Source organism: Thunnus maccoyii, chromosome 19 (genome assembly GCF_910596095.1).
Source record: "Thunnus maccoyii chromosome 19, fThuMac1.1, whole genome shotgun sequence".
Classification (NCBI taxonomy): Eukaryota; Metazoa; Chordata; class Actinopteri; order Scombriformes; family Scombridae; genus Thunnus; species Thunnus maccoyii.
Window position 1 is genome coordinate 13,219,364 of NC_056551.1, and position 16,718 is coordinate 13,236,081.

At 40.2% G+C, this 16,718-nt stretch overlaps 1 protein-coding gene across 1 annotated transcript; it reads left to right on the forward strand.

Annotated features, from left to right (window-relative positions):
• The first annotated feature begins 833 nt into the window (after window positions 1-833).
• On the forward strand, window positions 834-15,814 carry lhx6a (LIM homeobox 6a). The gene is made up of 9 exons (XM_042395594.1): window positions 834-1,098; window positions 2,021-2,092; window positions 2,411-2,593; window positions 4,961-5,082; window positions 12,683-12,900; window positions 13,316-13,416; window positions 13,589-13,684; window positions 13,991-14,165; window positions 14,289-15,814. Exons 1-9 carry the CDS (start codon window positions 1,021-1,023, stop codon window positions 14,366-14,368), a joined length of 1,125 nt encoding a protein of 374 aa, XP_042251528.1. The 5' UTR covers window positions 834-1,020; the 3' UTR covers window positions 14,369-15,814.
• Window positions 15,815-16,718: the final 904 nt, after the last annotated feature.

The window sequence follows — 16,718 nt, forward strand, 5'->3', positions numbered from 1 at the left end:
ATGCGTCATACGTGGAAGCATAAAAATGTTATATGAGAACTTAAATTTCAGTGTATTATATATTGAATTATGCACACATAATACGGGTTTCAATGCAATCCCATTGGAATCTTCATACATACATTGTGTTTCTTCTACATTTTGAAGTTATTTCTTATGTTTTACGCAGACACTGGTGAGCAGGTATAATCCAACTCTATGTATAGAGACGCCGTTTATAAAAAGATCTACTCACAGTATATGCCTGTACACTCAGCTCCAGTTGTATATTTCTAGTAGCAAATAAACGGCAATTATATAAATAACTATAATTTACATTTGGGTGTTTTTTTCTCTCTCTCTCTCTCTCTGGCAGCAGCTATAAATGCCTGAGATATCAAACATATACCACCAGAGTTTGAGTAAGTTACTGTCATAACTGTTTCAAACTGTGTCCACCCTTCTCACGCATATGAAACTCTGTCCTCGCCCTCCCCCTTCTTTAACTATAAGGCAGGCCAGAGAGCCGCGCAAACTTTCACTACAGCTCTGCAGAGACGCTCAGGTTCCTCTGGCTTGTCGCGCTCTCTCGTCGTGTTTGCAGCCCTGCGGTCTCCCCCGCACCTATGAAGCCTTGGAGTTAAAAAAGCTGCCAACCCCTCAATTTGATTCACTTCCTGAAGTCAGACTCCTTCCCAAAAGTGGAGAGAGAGGGGGAAACGGGGATAAAGGAAGAAAACCTTTTTCTGTTCTAAATAAGGCTCTCCGAGGAGCAGCACGAAACTCCTCGCCTTCTCTGCATAGCTTCATAACGTTTGTAATTTGTGTGAGTGGCAGTCAGATCATCGCAGCGTTTTAAGGCGAGAAGGGAGGAAACATTTTTTGGCGTTCAAAACAAAAAAACAAACAAACTGTGCGACAGTTACACCCGAATCCATGCACGGTACGGATGGTACAAGTTTTGACGCCCATCGCCGACTTTTCCCCTGATTCCAGGCACGGAGTTTGGAGACATTGTACGCTGTGAGACTCCAGGGGTTCATGTACTGGAAAAATGAAGTTTTGTCCCCTCTTTCAGAGGGAAATAAGATTCTGTCCGAGGGGATTCCCACGAAGCAGGTACTACTACTTTGGAAACGGCTGGCTTAAGCTGCAACTTTGTGCGTAAAAAGATTCAAATTGGAGATGTAGCTACACCACTTATTCACTGTATGGGCCTTCACTATTTAGTTTCAACTGAATGAGCTTTTTTACATGACAATGCATGACTTGTGATAAGGTATAACGATGCAATAAGTAGCCTCAATGAGACATATTTTTTTAAAGATTTACCAAATTGTTCATCTTCTCTCGCGCGCGGTTCTACAGTAGCCTATCTGCTGTTGCTAAAAAAAAAAGTGCAGTTTATTCCCAGCCCGCAGCATCGTGTTTGAGTTTTGTTTTGTCTGTCTGTGATGTCATAAGAATCACTGCTTGTGTACTGAGATCAGCTGCACGCGCCAGCCGCTGTGAAGAGGCACGCGCCTCTCTCTGTTAGCCTATGAATAGCGTGATTTGCGGTCCGCGAGCCTCTCCAGCGCTGCCAACTCGCCTGAGAAGAATTAGATTTTAATTACAGCCATTAAAAATCAAATTTGCAATTCTTTGGGTGACCCGTTGCCTTTTTCTGATTGACAGTTGAAATTGACACTCCGGGTCCCTCTTATCCACTGCGTTTCAAGCTATTTGTAATTACAGGTAGTTTTTTTCCCTCCCCCCCTCCACTCTCGTGTCCTGGATTGCGGAGAAAATACTATTATTCTGAGAGGCATGGGTTAAGGGCAGGGAAAAATCAATCCAAATTGAAATAGCTTCATTAAAATGTGCCTTTTGTTGCGGGGGCCCCTTTTAAACAGTTTTAACCGGGGTTTATTGTCAGGACTACTTTATATAGGAGTAGCCTTGAGGAGCTGTCTGCAAATGTCTCCACGAGGATTTCTCCGATGAAGATGAGACGGGAAAAGTGATGAAGACTTTCCGTTTACTGAACGTTGTCTTGTAGGTGATCTCTCCCGAGCACCAGAGTACACCGGGAGCCTCGCGCTGCAGTGTGGACTCTAAACACGCGCCAATGGTGAGAGCTTTATTGCCTTTTTGTGCTTTGGATAAATGTATGGATCATTCAGTGCGTCTGTTGCGCGCAGTGCAAGTGGATAATGCAAAATGTAGAAATTGTACAATTGTTCGTTCAAATATATATTTTAAATGTGTGAATTATGCGCGCATTGCTTGGACTACATCATGAAAATGGCGACATGTGCAAACTGTGGCACGATGAGGATTAGTGTGTGTGTGTGTGTGTGTGTGTGTGTGTGTGTATGTGTGAGAGAGAGAGAGTGTGTGTGACTGAGCTGTGTTATGATTTGTGGAAACAATTGATGCCCTCTTGCAGTCTCAGTCGGACAGAGAGTCCCAGCGGTCCAACATGGAGCGGGAGGACACTCGCTCGTCCCCGAGCACGCCGTCCACCCCCTCCGTGTGCTCGCCGACCTCCACCGCCAGCTCGGTGCCGTCCACCGGGAAGAACATGTGCGCCAGCTGCGGTCTGGAGATAATTGACAGATACTTGCTGAAGGTGAGAGGCCGACCAAACATCCGACCAACAAAAACATGCTGAAATCGTCTGGTCACGGAGGCGTCTTGTTTGTTTGTTTACTCTTTTATTAGTTTTTTTTTTTTAACACATAGTCAGCAAATAGCTTGTGTGCATAGGAGCAGGCGAGGGTCGGGTGCCATGATGACCCCGGTGCTGTTTTGCTTTGGAAAGGCCTGCTGTGTTTTTTTGCGCAGATGTACCGGAGTGAACACAGGGCCTGGACAAATTTAGGCGTCGATTTAAAGTCTAAGATAATAAATAAACATTAGACAAAAAATAAAACGAGGATACATAACTGAAGAGGAAAGAATTGTACCACCTATAACAATCTACAGCTATAACATCGACTAAAAGCAGCCTATCTTGCGTACAGACACTTAAAATACATCTATAACCTGTTTTATAATTATTTTACAGTTGTAACTAAATTACAATTTAATGTAACACATGTCATCTCCGCCGTGAAATTTCAGGAAGCAGAGATAAAGCGACACACGGAAGGTTTGGGAGGCCGCAGACACAACAGGGGCGTTTGAGCTTTTACCGTTTTACAGCCTCACTGTCAGTTGTCGCGTGCGCTCGCGTGCGTCCAACCAAAACAATCTCTACACGCGCGCAAATGGGTGTGTTTGTTAGGAAGTGTGGAGATAATCAGCTCATTATCTGACTCTGTTTTTATCTCGGGAAGCAGGACGAATAACACGAGAGAAAAAACCTTATTACTGTATTAAATTTTAGGCAAATATATATATATATATATATATATATATAACAAATTTCAAGACTAAATTAATGAGAATGAAAATATTGTATTTTTAATGTGCTACAGTGTGTATAGGACTGTTATGAAATCATAGTTTATTTGTGATGATCTTTGAAACAATTAATTGGAAAAAAAAACATACAGCATGAAAAATGTTTGTGTAAACTAATTTTTAAACTATAATACATAAATAGATAAATACATTTGATAATATAATGTAACAATAAGAGCTCTGACGCCAAGGAGCAGCAATTTTCTCCTCCATTAACCTAATAGTGGACCTGCTTTTTGAAAATAATTATTTTTCTTGCGTCACATGTTGTGCCTGCATATTTCACACTGCCCGACGCTGTAATCAATTTATGTGGATCTGAAAAGTCCTGAAATATGTTACAATAAATTACGCTTTGGTGGAAGAAATTGCCATAAGATTCATAAGTAGGTTACTGAGTCTTCCATCAATTATTAAGCCTGTTTTAATTGTAAAGTAAAATATTTGGAAACATGAAAAACGGGCAAACCTTCAAACGGATTTCAATCTTTCAATCAGTCATTATTACAGGCTACAGATTCGTCGTTTGTTTTCCAAGAGTAACAACTATTATTTCATTTAGCTAAAATGCTACCATAATTGCTGAAAATATTATACTCTGTGCCTGAAAATATTAGTAAGGGTTCGAGATTTCTCAGTATAACAATGCATGCCTTTCAGCAACAATATTAATATGCATTTTTCTTGTATATTTAGAATTGAATTGGATGTGAAACTGACAATTCATGAGAAAAAAATCACAAGCCCGTTTAGGACTGTTAGGCTAAAGAGATAATGTTGCAGAAAACACAGTGTACTAGAAATAGACTGATTAGATAGATAGATAGATAGATAGATAGATAGATAGATAGATAGATAGATAGATAGATAGATAGATAGATAGATAGATAGATAGAAGACTGTATGAATCCTCGAAGGGGGATGAAATCGTCATAGCAGTCAGATACATTAAATTACAGATGACAACAGGTACATAAACACAGCGACTGTGATGAATAAGCAGAAGACTAAAAAATGGATGAGTGGGAATATTGATAGTCTGGTTATAAATAAAGGACGAGATGAAGATATAAAGTGTTAAAAGACTAATAAGGTCCAGTTACAGTCAACTATTCTAAAAGTCCCTAATATATCAATATTAAAATGATACCGTTGTAGATTAGTTATTATGTCCCTAAATGACTATAAACAAATTATTGAGCTTCGTTGTAAAAATATTTTGATTATACTTTCGAAGTAATCACATTTAAAGTGCTGTTACGTCAATAGCCTAAATACGATAAGAAACGATAAGATAACATAAACTTTATTAAACTTTATTGATCCCACTCCAAGCATAGCAGACGCACTAATGTGGAATAATGAATATCATAACAATGTTGATTAAAAAAACGTAAAAGTCATTACTCAGAACCACGTGTGTGTGTGTGTGTGTGTGTGTGTGTGTGTGTGTGTGTGTGTGTGTGTGTGTGTGTGTGTGTGTGTGTGTGTGTGTGTGTGTGTGTTTGACATGGATGTTGTCTCTTCGCAGGTGAACAACCTGATCTGGCACGTGCGCTGTCTGGAGTGCTCTGTCTGCAGGACGTCGCTACGTCAGCACAGCAGCTGCTACATCAAAAACAAAGAGATCTTCTGTAAAATGGATTATTTCAGGTAGGGTAAGTTTATGACCGTGTTTTCAAAATACAACGTCCACTCTGCCAACACCTCCTCTCTTCCACATCCTCTGCATCTCTTTCCCTATCTCTCTCTCTCTCTTAAACACACACACAAACACACACACACACACACACACACACGCTTATCGTGGATGCGGGTTGGCTCATGCTCTCTTGAAAGACCTTTTCAATAACTCTGAAAGTCTGTAACTAAATATAAGTCTGTACCTACAGTGAGTAGCTGAAAGATCCGTAGTTTTGTTATGGCTATCCCAAAACACAACATGTCCTGCCTCTCCAAAAGAAAAGAAAAGAGGAAAATATTTTAAAGAAGAGAATATTTAGGCTGCCAGAAGATTATTTTTTTTTAAAAAGCATCCGCTTAAAAATCTTTAAAAGGCGTGTTGTAGTTTTCAGAGTTTATATAGGTTATATTTTAAGGAGGATGGGTCTTTTTAACCACATTTTCACCATCCTCTACCGCTTAGGTCATATCATATTTTAAATGACACACTATAAATGATTAGTTTCCTGTAGCCTGTCAAATCGTCAGACATGCTTTATCAATCTAGGCCTTATGTTGTTACTACAGAGCACATTTTCTAATTTAACAATGAAAAAATAAAAAACGAATTGTTTGTGCGCTAAAATAAACGGGAAACACACACTCTCAGCACACACACACACACACACATACACCCACACCCACACACACACACACACACACACACACACAGCAGTAATCAACACACAGTAGTAAATGCAACACGTGCCACGAAGAGCGCGTGGCAGTTTAATCACCTCTAGAGGGGCACGTGAAGCGAAAGGAAACTGAGGGTAGTCACTCTATAACAAACCAAACGGCAACAAAGATTAAAAAGCATTTTCTATTCAATTCTATTCCTACTTGTATTCCAATTAAAACAGTGCTGGCCTATAATAATAAACCACAGCTGTTACATCACTTTTATAGATTTTGAGAGAATCAAATTAAACAATAATAATAAAATCTATATCTATCTCCAGACTGCATCTATCTATCTATCTATCTATCTATCTATCTATCTATCTATCTATCTATCTATCTATCTATCTATCTATCTATCTATCTGTAACCTAGATATAGTGATGCAGACAAACACACTTAGGGAAGAATGAAGTGTGTTATTAGTTTTTCATCTTGAGAAATTTCCTGGAGTAAAAGAGAGGCCGACTCTTCAGACCAGACTGTGTGGTACAATTAAATAGTCTGGATAGTATTGATCTGGATAGTATTGATAGTGCAGATAGTATTGATTTACTGTAATTCAGAGATGAATTTGAGTTGTATTAGATACATATATACTGTAGCCTACTTGTGTGTATGCAGCAGAGGTGTTTTTACATGCTTGGTCTTATATGGGTGTCGAGGTGTGTGTGTGTGTGTGTGTGTGTGTGTGTGTGTGAGTGTGTGTGGTATCTGAGGTTAAATGGGGTTCACACCAGCAACAGCATATAATAAAATTCTGTTCAGTAGCCTGGAGCTTGTGTATATATTGTATAGCCACACATGCCCGTTTGTGTGTGTGTGTGTGTGTGTGTGTGTGTGTGTGTGAGTGTGTGTGTGTGTGTGTGTGTGTGTGTGTGTGTGTGTGTGTGTGTGTGTGTGTCCGTGCACATGTGTGAGTGCTTAGAGCTGTGAGTGAGCTTTGGTGTTTGTCCGATGGAAACCTGACACCAAGCCACCGCTCTGAGGTTTATAATCACCAGCAATTAGTCGTCCTCCACCCCAGACCCTCAGGCCTCCAGACCAGCAATTAGACCGCCCCGAGTGCCTGGTCAGCATGTTTCTAATCTGAATGTGATTCCAATCCACACTAAAAACACACACATACACTCACTAGGAGAGATATGTGCACACTTAAACGTGGGCACATGCACCTCAATATGAAAACATGAATGTGATCAATTTACTTGCACATATTAGTGTTACACACATATCGCCTCCTTTTCAACTCAAAGGAACATACACACATTTGCACATAGTCACCCACACACACGCACGCGCACACACACTTTACACTGAGATCTCTGTTTATTTATGCATGTCCAGCAGCTGCCAATCATTTTGTGCATTTTTTGGGGGAAAAATGGAGATTTTCGTGTTTGCTCTGCCACATCATAATAATATTTTAACTGACCCGTTTCCATTTAAATGCTCCTTCACCATTCACCCCTCTCGCCCCGACACCACTCTCTAGACTGTGAGCCATTCATTATTAAAAATGTAAAGTAGACTTTAAATATGTCAGAGCGTTAGACCTCCAAAAATGGTAATGAGTGGTACAGATGTAGCTGTCACAGGGTTACGTATTATATACTCATTAGAGAAATTATTTACAAAATCCTGCAATGCAAATACGTTGTAATTATATGCAACAGAGTAACTGTGATTAATATTCCTGCCTGAATATGGAAGCAAATGTGTTCAGACTAGTGCAGGTTAAGGTAAGTTTCATCATTATTTTCTAGTGGATTATTTTAAAGACACACTACAGATTACACACATTTATACAGCAGCTTCATGTCAACCTGTTCACTTCAGTGTTTCAGTCTTTCTTCTTTGTTTATAGAGTGTGAATGCAAACGCATGCAAAAAAAAAAAAAAAAGCTGCACAGCTTTACATTTCAAACTCATGCAACTGTCATAGCTGAAGTTTCGTAACCTCTGAGGACTTCTACACTAGCATTTTATAGCCACATACTTCCTTTGAGTTCCTTTTCCTAAATGTTTTTTTCCCTCATGAATACTATAGTTTTTTGCATAGAAGTTTCATACATGAAAAACTGTCTTATCTTCCACCTTGACAAGATGTAAGACTATGAACCATGTTATTACTACAATTACAAGACAAAAACAAAACTTACAACACAGTTTCACTCCAATCTTTAGATTAACTGTGTGCTCTTTTCTGTATATAGGGGCTATAAAGATAGGAATGACAAATGAAATAATATACTGTCATAAAAAGAGAAAATTTGATTTGATCATTTGGATATGCTGTAGGTCAAACTATTAAGACATTTCACACACTGAGAGCTGAGTCCTCTACTCAATATGGTTACAATCTCTGGAGAAAAAATCTCCTTTGCATAATAATATTTGGGGGTTTATTAGATTTCCTTGGAAGTCACTCTGGAAAATGAGAAATTATTTAAAAAATAAAAGAGGACCATTGAGGCTGAGCTGCAGGTCTGGGGTCCTGTGCAACGGTTACCTCTGTAAACATAAACTGTAATCTGGGTTTAGGCCAGATTTAAACTCAGCTAAACACCAGTGCGAGTCCACATCCTCTGGGCTGGTTTCAAACCTCTGGAGATATTTCCTCATCTGTGTCAGCCTCTCATCTGGCTTTGGACTGACAGCTGCTTTAATGGGGCGTAATAGCAGGAAATCAGAGTGGGTTTCCCTCTCCCTCCTTATACGTTTGTGTGTGTGTACGTGAGGAGGGGGAGGAGGAGGGGAGGGGGGGGAGTACGTCGGGATAGGGATGCAGGACAGAGCCCGGGCTGTGCCTCTCAAACCTATGTCAGGCCTCAGGGGCTTGCTCACACACACATACACCGTTTCTTTATCAGCCTCCTCCCCTGACCCCCTCGCCTCACTCCGTAGAAATATCATCCCTGTTCGTGAGCTGCAGGCCACACAGGAAGCTGTATTGCTGCACTAATCAGGGGAACCCTGGGATGCTGACACTGTAACCAGAGTCCATGAATGTAGGGAGCCTTGTGAGGTGTGTGCACATGTGTGCGTGCGTCCGTATTGTTGTAATAATCATTCATTAACCCACCTCTGTTTAGCTGATTAGGTCTCCATAGCAACAAAGACGAGTAACCGGCGCAGAGAGAATGATTTGAGTTTTTCTTAAGAAGTGAATGGATTAAAATTATAATAAGACATCTGTCATACAATGCTACACATTTAAATAACGACTGCTCAGTCAAAGCATTGAAATAGATTATCCATGCTGAAAAGCAGATCGGCGATTACAAAGAAAATTTCTTATATTCACAGTGACTACGGTGCATTTTTACCACCTCAAAGAACAGAGAATAAAAATTTAAAGGTGTCTTTTGTGCAGGATAATCATATTAAAGCCTGATAATATGTTAAATCTGTTAAAAGAAGTTGACTATGAAGTAGATCACTTCCTTCTTTTTCCTATCTTAGATTTCTATACTGGAGGCCTAACATAAACCTCGTGCCTTAAAACCACACAGTCAAGCAAGCGCCCTCTTAGGACAAATCTAATACAGTTTAGTGTATTCTCACAGCACATCAGAAATAATCCAAAAAATGTGTACCTCCTCAAGACCCTCTTTCAGCAGCAGGTGAATTAGGAAAAAAAAAGAAGTAAAGATTAAACGAAAGAAGGTGGTTGCAAATAAGAGAGGTCGGCGGGGGGAAAGGGAGTTTTGTGGTGTAGGATTTTCCTCGTGAGTGATATAAAGGCAGTGAGGATTGACATTGTTCCAAAATAAACACCAGGTTCTGGGTACAAAGACAAAACGAGATACAAAAAAAAAAAAAGGGGGATAGAAGGAAGTATGGGGTCAGAGGAGATGAAGGCGGAGGAGGGGGTTAAAACAAGGGATGATTTGCAGCTTTTCTGGGTTCTGTCTCGGAGTATGAAGCTGACAAGCTGTCATGCTAGATTAGCCGCAATGCTCCACAATGTTTTCCTCTTTACTGTAGAAACAGGCTGGAATTCTCCATAACAGTCTGAAATGATACGTACACGCAGTAAGCCATGGAGTCGATTTGTCTCCGGAATGGCTTCATTGGGTTATGAGAGGTTTTTTGGTTAATTTGCACATATCTGTGACAAGTTAAGGTCTGTGTAAGTGCTATGCCAGACAATTTCGTTTCAAGGTCACCACAAAGACTTTTTCTCATGGGCTCACTGCTCCAATGCTGAAATGAATTTGTTTGTTATGAGGGACGTCAGGTCTGGTAGATGTAGACGCTCTATTTTTATTTGGACATTATTGTGTTATGGAAATATGCTTTACTTGACAGCCATAACAGAAACTAAGAAGGCAGGAAGCCAAACATGGAGAGAGGCTAACAGATAAGAGGCAGACCCTCAAACAGTAGGCATCTAATGATGACTTATAAATATCCTTTACCATACGACATGCACGAAAATGAAACTTCTGGCCAAGCAGCTCGTATCCATAAGGAGGAGCACAAGCTTGTGAGATGTCAGGGCTATAGTATGCTTTCATCCCAGATAGAGTGGACTTGAGTGCACTGATTCACTGCCAAACCCACTCACTTGGCAACCCTCGTGCTCTCCCGCACCCCCGTCCTCCTGCTCTCTCTTCGCCATCGATGCTCTTAACTTCGCTGTTTCCCCTCAGCGCTGCAGCTCTCTCCTCCTCTCTCCACGTCTTTTTATCCTGCCCTCACCACCGTCTTTCCTCCTTCACAGCTTCCAACTGCTGACTGCTCTTTGCATTTGGCTCGTGTTTGTGACACTGGGCTTGTATGAGCTTTCTCTAAATATCTGCTTTCTCTCCCTAAATATCTCCCGAAATATCTGCTGATGAAATTAGGCAGCGTAAAAGAGAAATAGCCATGTTAGCGCTGGTCATCTGTTTGTATTATTAAAGCTGTGGGAAATATAGTGTTTGCACCCTCCTGCCACATTTTCCTATTTTGTGTGAGCTCTTGATATCCTGGCCAGTGCCTGTTTTTACTATTTGAGCTAAGACCCGTTGTAAAATATGATGCAGCGCCGTTTACTATAATGTGCCTGTTTATGCTTCCTGTTTTACCCCTGAGACAGCACTTTCTCCCAGGCTGCTTACAAATCCTGCCTCCTTCTCACTGGGATTGGCAGCTGCTGACCCCAACAATGGCCCTCAACATAACCATAACCATCTCAAACATAAAGGGTTTGATACCCATTAAACCCCTAATGTGCTCTTTAAACGAGGAGTTTAATCTCTTTTGATTCTTGTGTAAAACAGGAAATTGGTATAACATTTCAGTTGTCTCAAAGTGGGGGTTTATTTGGATACTCCACAGTGCCAGCTGTTCAGCGAACCCTATCGCACTTAAAGAATAAGTCTGGCGATATTCTATATTTTTCTCTTTTTTTTTTTAACAAATCCCATGGAAAGACCAAACCTAATAATGAATTGATCCTAGTATTGTCTGTGTAGCTCAAGCCTGATCTTATCCCTCTGTGTCAGACATCTACTGTTGTCCAAAAAGTATTAAAAATACATCAATCCAAAGCCATAGTATTGCACGTTTTTTCATTACGATGAACATGGGCACTGTAGTTCATTTTGAGTCAATTCAATCCTGCTGCAGTAAGTACTCTTTAAGCTTCTTTGGTATTCACAAGCACCAAATGTGTGAGAATAGTCCTCATTAAATGTGCTATTTTCTCGTGTTTTAGTACCATTTGCTTAAAAACTAGAGTACCCAGCAGTTTTAGGAAACTACTTGCTAAAACTACATATTTGTGACCCATTTTTTAAGATGTACCTCTTTAGCAAGATTTAATGGGCTTGAGAAGCCACAGACATGGTAGTAAAGGTGGAAAATATTGAAATAGAGCTAACACATTATCGTTTTATCTTTTCAGTGAGAAAAATCTACAATGCCGCCAGCTCTATCCTTTAAGAAAATAACTGTTCAAAGCACTTCACGCACTGACCTCTTAGAGAACATGAATGTTGCATAGTGTAATTAAATCTATGGCGGTCTGTACTTTGTCTATGACCTGTTCTATGGTGTTGTCTCATTCTGTCCTCAAACACATTTACAGTAATTAAAGTATTTTGAAATGTTTATTAATATCTTGCTTCAAGGTTATGAAGAACTGTCTTGAAGCATTTGCTGACCCAGCAAGTTTATTTTCACCAACCTGTTCCCTCTCTCTTTCTGTAACTTTCTGTCAATTTATCTCTCATCTACTCTCTTTGTGCCCCTCAAGCCCCAACCCCCCAACCCCCCACCCACCCATCCATCCAGAACAGTAAGTCAGGTGGTTTAGGTTTATATGCCGCCTGACCTCACTGTTGCTATCAGTTACAGTTACGATATGGAGTGATGTCATCCAAGTCTTTCTTCATCTTCCACTGTGTGTATAACCACCGTGGTTTACTTGTGTGTTGGTTTGTTCCCTGGTGTGTATATGTATGTGTGTGTGTGTGCATGTGGATATGTCAGGGACTTCATACATCAGCCAGGAAATTGCAGGTGTTGGTTTGTTTGCATTCAAGGCTCAGCTTGCAGCCGCAGTCCGGAGTCTTTTTCTGAAGGCCATATCCTCCTCCAAGGTTTCTTCCTTTAAACCTTTTGAGTTCTGCCAAAAACTTCAAGTTAAAACACTTATTTTCAACTTCAGCTCAATCCTGTGTGTGCATTATCTGGAAATGACCTCGAGATAAGATTTAAAAGATCATCAACTGCTGCAAATTTTTCTCTTTCCGAAATGTTGCTTTCTTCCCATCTACAAATCACTAACTCCTCATTCCGTTTGTGTCTCTCCTGCCTCCCCTGCCTCTGCTGTTCTCTTTTCTCTCCCTCACAGTAGGTTTGGTACTAAGTGTGCCCGCTGTGGGCGGCAGATATACGCCAGTGACTGGGTGCGCCGTGCAAGAGGAAACGCATACCACTTGGCATGTTTTGCGTGCTACTCTTGTAAGAGGCAGCTGTCTACAGGAGAAGAGTTTGGCTTGGTGGAAGAGAAGGTTCTGTGTAGGATCCACTACGACACCATGGTGGAGAACCTCAAACGAGCGGCTGAGAGTGGTGAGTGCGGTTCTGGCAAATTTACTGCAATGGCTCTCTGTGGTTGTCCAGATGTTTGCTCAAGAGTCACCTCCCAAGACAGGATTTATCCAAAGTTATGCATTTTAATATTATTTAGTGAACACTTCCAAAAATAATGAAAGCATCATTTAAATTCGTTATATAACTGATGGTTTAATACATCTAACCAGTTTCTTCTAATGGATGCCCACATAATGAATGGATTAATAGGTCGTGTTATAACAGCTTAGGAAACTGAAATTTTGGTCCCAACTGAGGAAAAAACATAATTAAGTCCCTTTATGGCAGTGTCCAAATCCTCTGGTTCAAATACATCTCCTGTGACTATCTTGGCCATTTTAAATGATTGTAACTTAGCTGTCTGTCATCTCATGTCCGCTGTTGTGTTTTTCAGGCAATGGTATCACATTAGAGGGAGCTGTTCCAACAGAACAAGACAGTCAGCCCAAACCGGCCAAAAGGGCACGGACATCCTTCACTGCAGAACAGCTACAGGTCAGACACATACATCGCACCAATCTCAGCCAAAAAACAATGTGTTTCTGATACAACCTGTAGTTTTTTGTTATTGTTTTTTTTTTAATTCTAACTTCAGTATTTTATGATTTCCTTATTAAACTGATCTCAGCAGCATCTGCTTTCATGCTAATTTGAGTTCTCTGTACAGATCATGCAGGCTCAGTTTGCCCAGGACAACAATCCAGATGCCCAGACGCTACAGAAACTAGCCGACATGACCGGCCTCAGCAGGAGAGTTATACAGGTCAGTACACAGACGTCCACACTCGTCTGCTAATGAGTCTACAAGTGTAATGTATATAAAAGGAAAAGATATTGAAGTAGCATAATTCAGCTCCAGCCAAACAATGAATAAAATGAGGAAAGGTCAGATCATGATGTCAATATACTAATTGTAAAATGTTCAGTTATGCTCATTCATATTAAGTTTAATATTTTTGCAGTTTTGTCTGTCATCTATGTTTTTTAAAAACATACTTATGGAAATAAATCAACATATTCTATTTAAGAATATAGCCACATGATGTCTGGTTACATTGCGTCTTCATAGGTGTGGTTTCAAAACTGCAGAGCAAGACACAAAAAGCACACGCCCCAGCACAGTGGGGCTCCCCAAGGTCATCCCCAGGCCAGGATACCCTCGTCCCTGCCCGATGAGCTGCATTACTCCCCCTTTGGCAGTCCTGAGCGGGCGCGCATGGTGGCCCTTCATGGGTACATCGACAGTAAGTTGTAGATTACTTATTTGCAGTGTGTTTATTTTGGTGACCTCTTTATTGTGCTACAAATACGTACATTTTGCACAAATTCTAAAATCCTTTTTGTCTGTGTTTTTGTGTGTTCTCCAGGTCATCCCTTCTCCGTCCTGACCTCTCAGAGTCTCCCTCATCAGGCCATGTCGCTGCCCCAGCTCCCCCTCAGCCGCTAGCGCTCCACCACGACCCCTCGTGACCCCTAAACCTCCGGACCCTAACCCTTGATCTTCCATCACTGACGCTGCCGACCTGACACGGAGGTCAAGCAGGAGTCAGCTTGGAGAAAAGACACATCTTACAGGAGCCCTGCCTGCTTGGAAAAAGAAATGGGAGGAAAGAGGAAAAACTATGATGCAGCCGTCATTATGTTTTTTTTTCACTCTGAGGACAGGAATATCCCACCTGGAGCCAGTCTGTCAAAATGATTGTGAAGCATTTATCATTAGCAGGAACTCACTGACTGTATTTTACAACCACCTAAAGGACCCATTTTGCTCCCAGTGTACAGCATCCTCAACTTTTGTCATCTGCCCTCTGACCTGAAGTTTGAGGGAGTTTTGAAGGGATGAAACTGACCCAGGAAGCAGGACTGACACCTCTTGAGTGCTGTCAGAGTACTGAAGTCAAACAAAGGGGGAAAAATTTAAAGGGAAAATGTCATTGTGGCCCAAGGGCCGGGCACACACAGTAGACCACATTAGAGGTAAGACACCTCCCTCTTTTCTCTCTAAGCAGCCATGAAGGAAAAACTAAACGAAATACGCTCACTGTTGAAATATTTTCTTTAGCAATGACATAGTGACTTTATGACTTCTCAAAACCCAGTTACATTTTTTGTCAATTTTCCACTGAAATGAGGTGCAGAATCAGATTTTTGCTAAAAAGTTAAAGTGTGCCTTATCTTAAACATATCTATCTATAGAAATGATTCAGCTAATTCATTTCCAGCCTTTAATTCATCACGAAACAAAGATCTGTGTGTGTTTTAAATTTTATTATGTAGACTAGCAATGAAAAAAAATCACTAAATGTGTCCACAGACTCTAATGTAGCATCTTAACTGCTAATCATGAAGGAAAACCACAAAGCACAATGTCTGGGGTTGTGTATTATTAAATTATGGCTTGAACATTAGAAGCAGGAGCCAACAGTTTTTAAGTTGCCATAATCCTCTTACATTTCTTAAAATTAAATTAAATTGAGAGAGAAACAGAGGGAAGTCTGAGATGAGCAAACTAGTTAAACACATTCCTACAAAAATGCTACAGATTTTCATATCTCCAAACAGTTTTATAGTCACTAATTTATAATTTCTGTGGTTGCTTGTTCAGCCTCTGTGTGTGTGTGTCTTTCACACAAGGAGAGAAATGGAGTATTGGTACAAAATTGACAATATGAAACAGACTGGGGTTGTACATAGTAAGATGTGTGTGGTGTCTCTGTGTGCATGTGAGTATGTGTGTGTGTGTGTGTGTGTGTGTGTGTGTGTGTGTGTATTGGCAGGGGTAGAGAGTGTGCATCTGTATTTTAGTGCCATGGCCATTGTGTGAAGAACAGGATCCAACAAGACCTCAATGTCCTTGTATTTATTGAGATGGTAAATCCCTGTAAAGCACTTTTTTCCCCTCTGAAATGGTTTTGTTTTGTTAAAAAAACATGAAATGAAATGAAACAAAAAGTTTATTTGATAGACTGTGCATCATAAATGTTTTGTGTACTAAAATGCAATAAAATAGAATGTGATATTTTTGTGGTCATTTGGGGTCATTTCCGAGGATAATTTAGCGAAGCAGTAATTCACTTTTACAACGTGTGTGCAAGTAAAGAAAACAGGGCACAAAGATTAAATTAGGCTCAACTGGAAACTATTTTTCAAATGGCAAAAGTACAAATAAAATCAATAAATATAAAGTAATTGTATTATACTGTTTATGTTTTTTTTTTAATTAAGCATGATGTTTTGCTTTCTTGTCACTTCTAGTGCTTGTGGCTTGGTACATTTTTAGTCCTTTGGCTGTGGGCGCATATATGTATTTACTTTTAATTTTATGGATAATTACATCCTAGTGTGTGTGTGCGTGTGTTTATGTGTGTGTCTCTGTATTTGTACATGTGTATTTGCCACAAAGCAAGAGGGGTGCATCATGGGAAAGTGTCACTTTGTGCAAAGGACGTCTGCCTTTCAAAGACTTCAAGTCTTATTCTTATATTAATCTCTTAACTTGTAATGTTGTTAAGCTGATTAAAGACTACTTAAAGAGTAGTCTGATCCTACATGCTGGTACATGATCCTCACCCAGCAGGCTTGTGCCTTGTTATCATTACCTGCACGTTTGCAATAGATATTATTTGAAATATTTAATTTTGGAGAACATGCATGTGTCATCCTTCTTATGATAACCCTGATATTCTCATACCTTTAGTAATAAATTATTAATTTGATAATCGAGGTTCTCATTGATGACCTGCGGCATGAATCCTAAATATACCATCTTATTTACTGACATAGCCTGTGAATGTCAT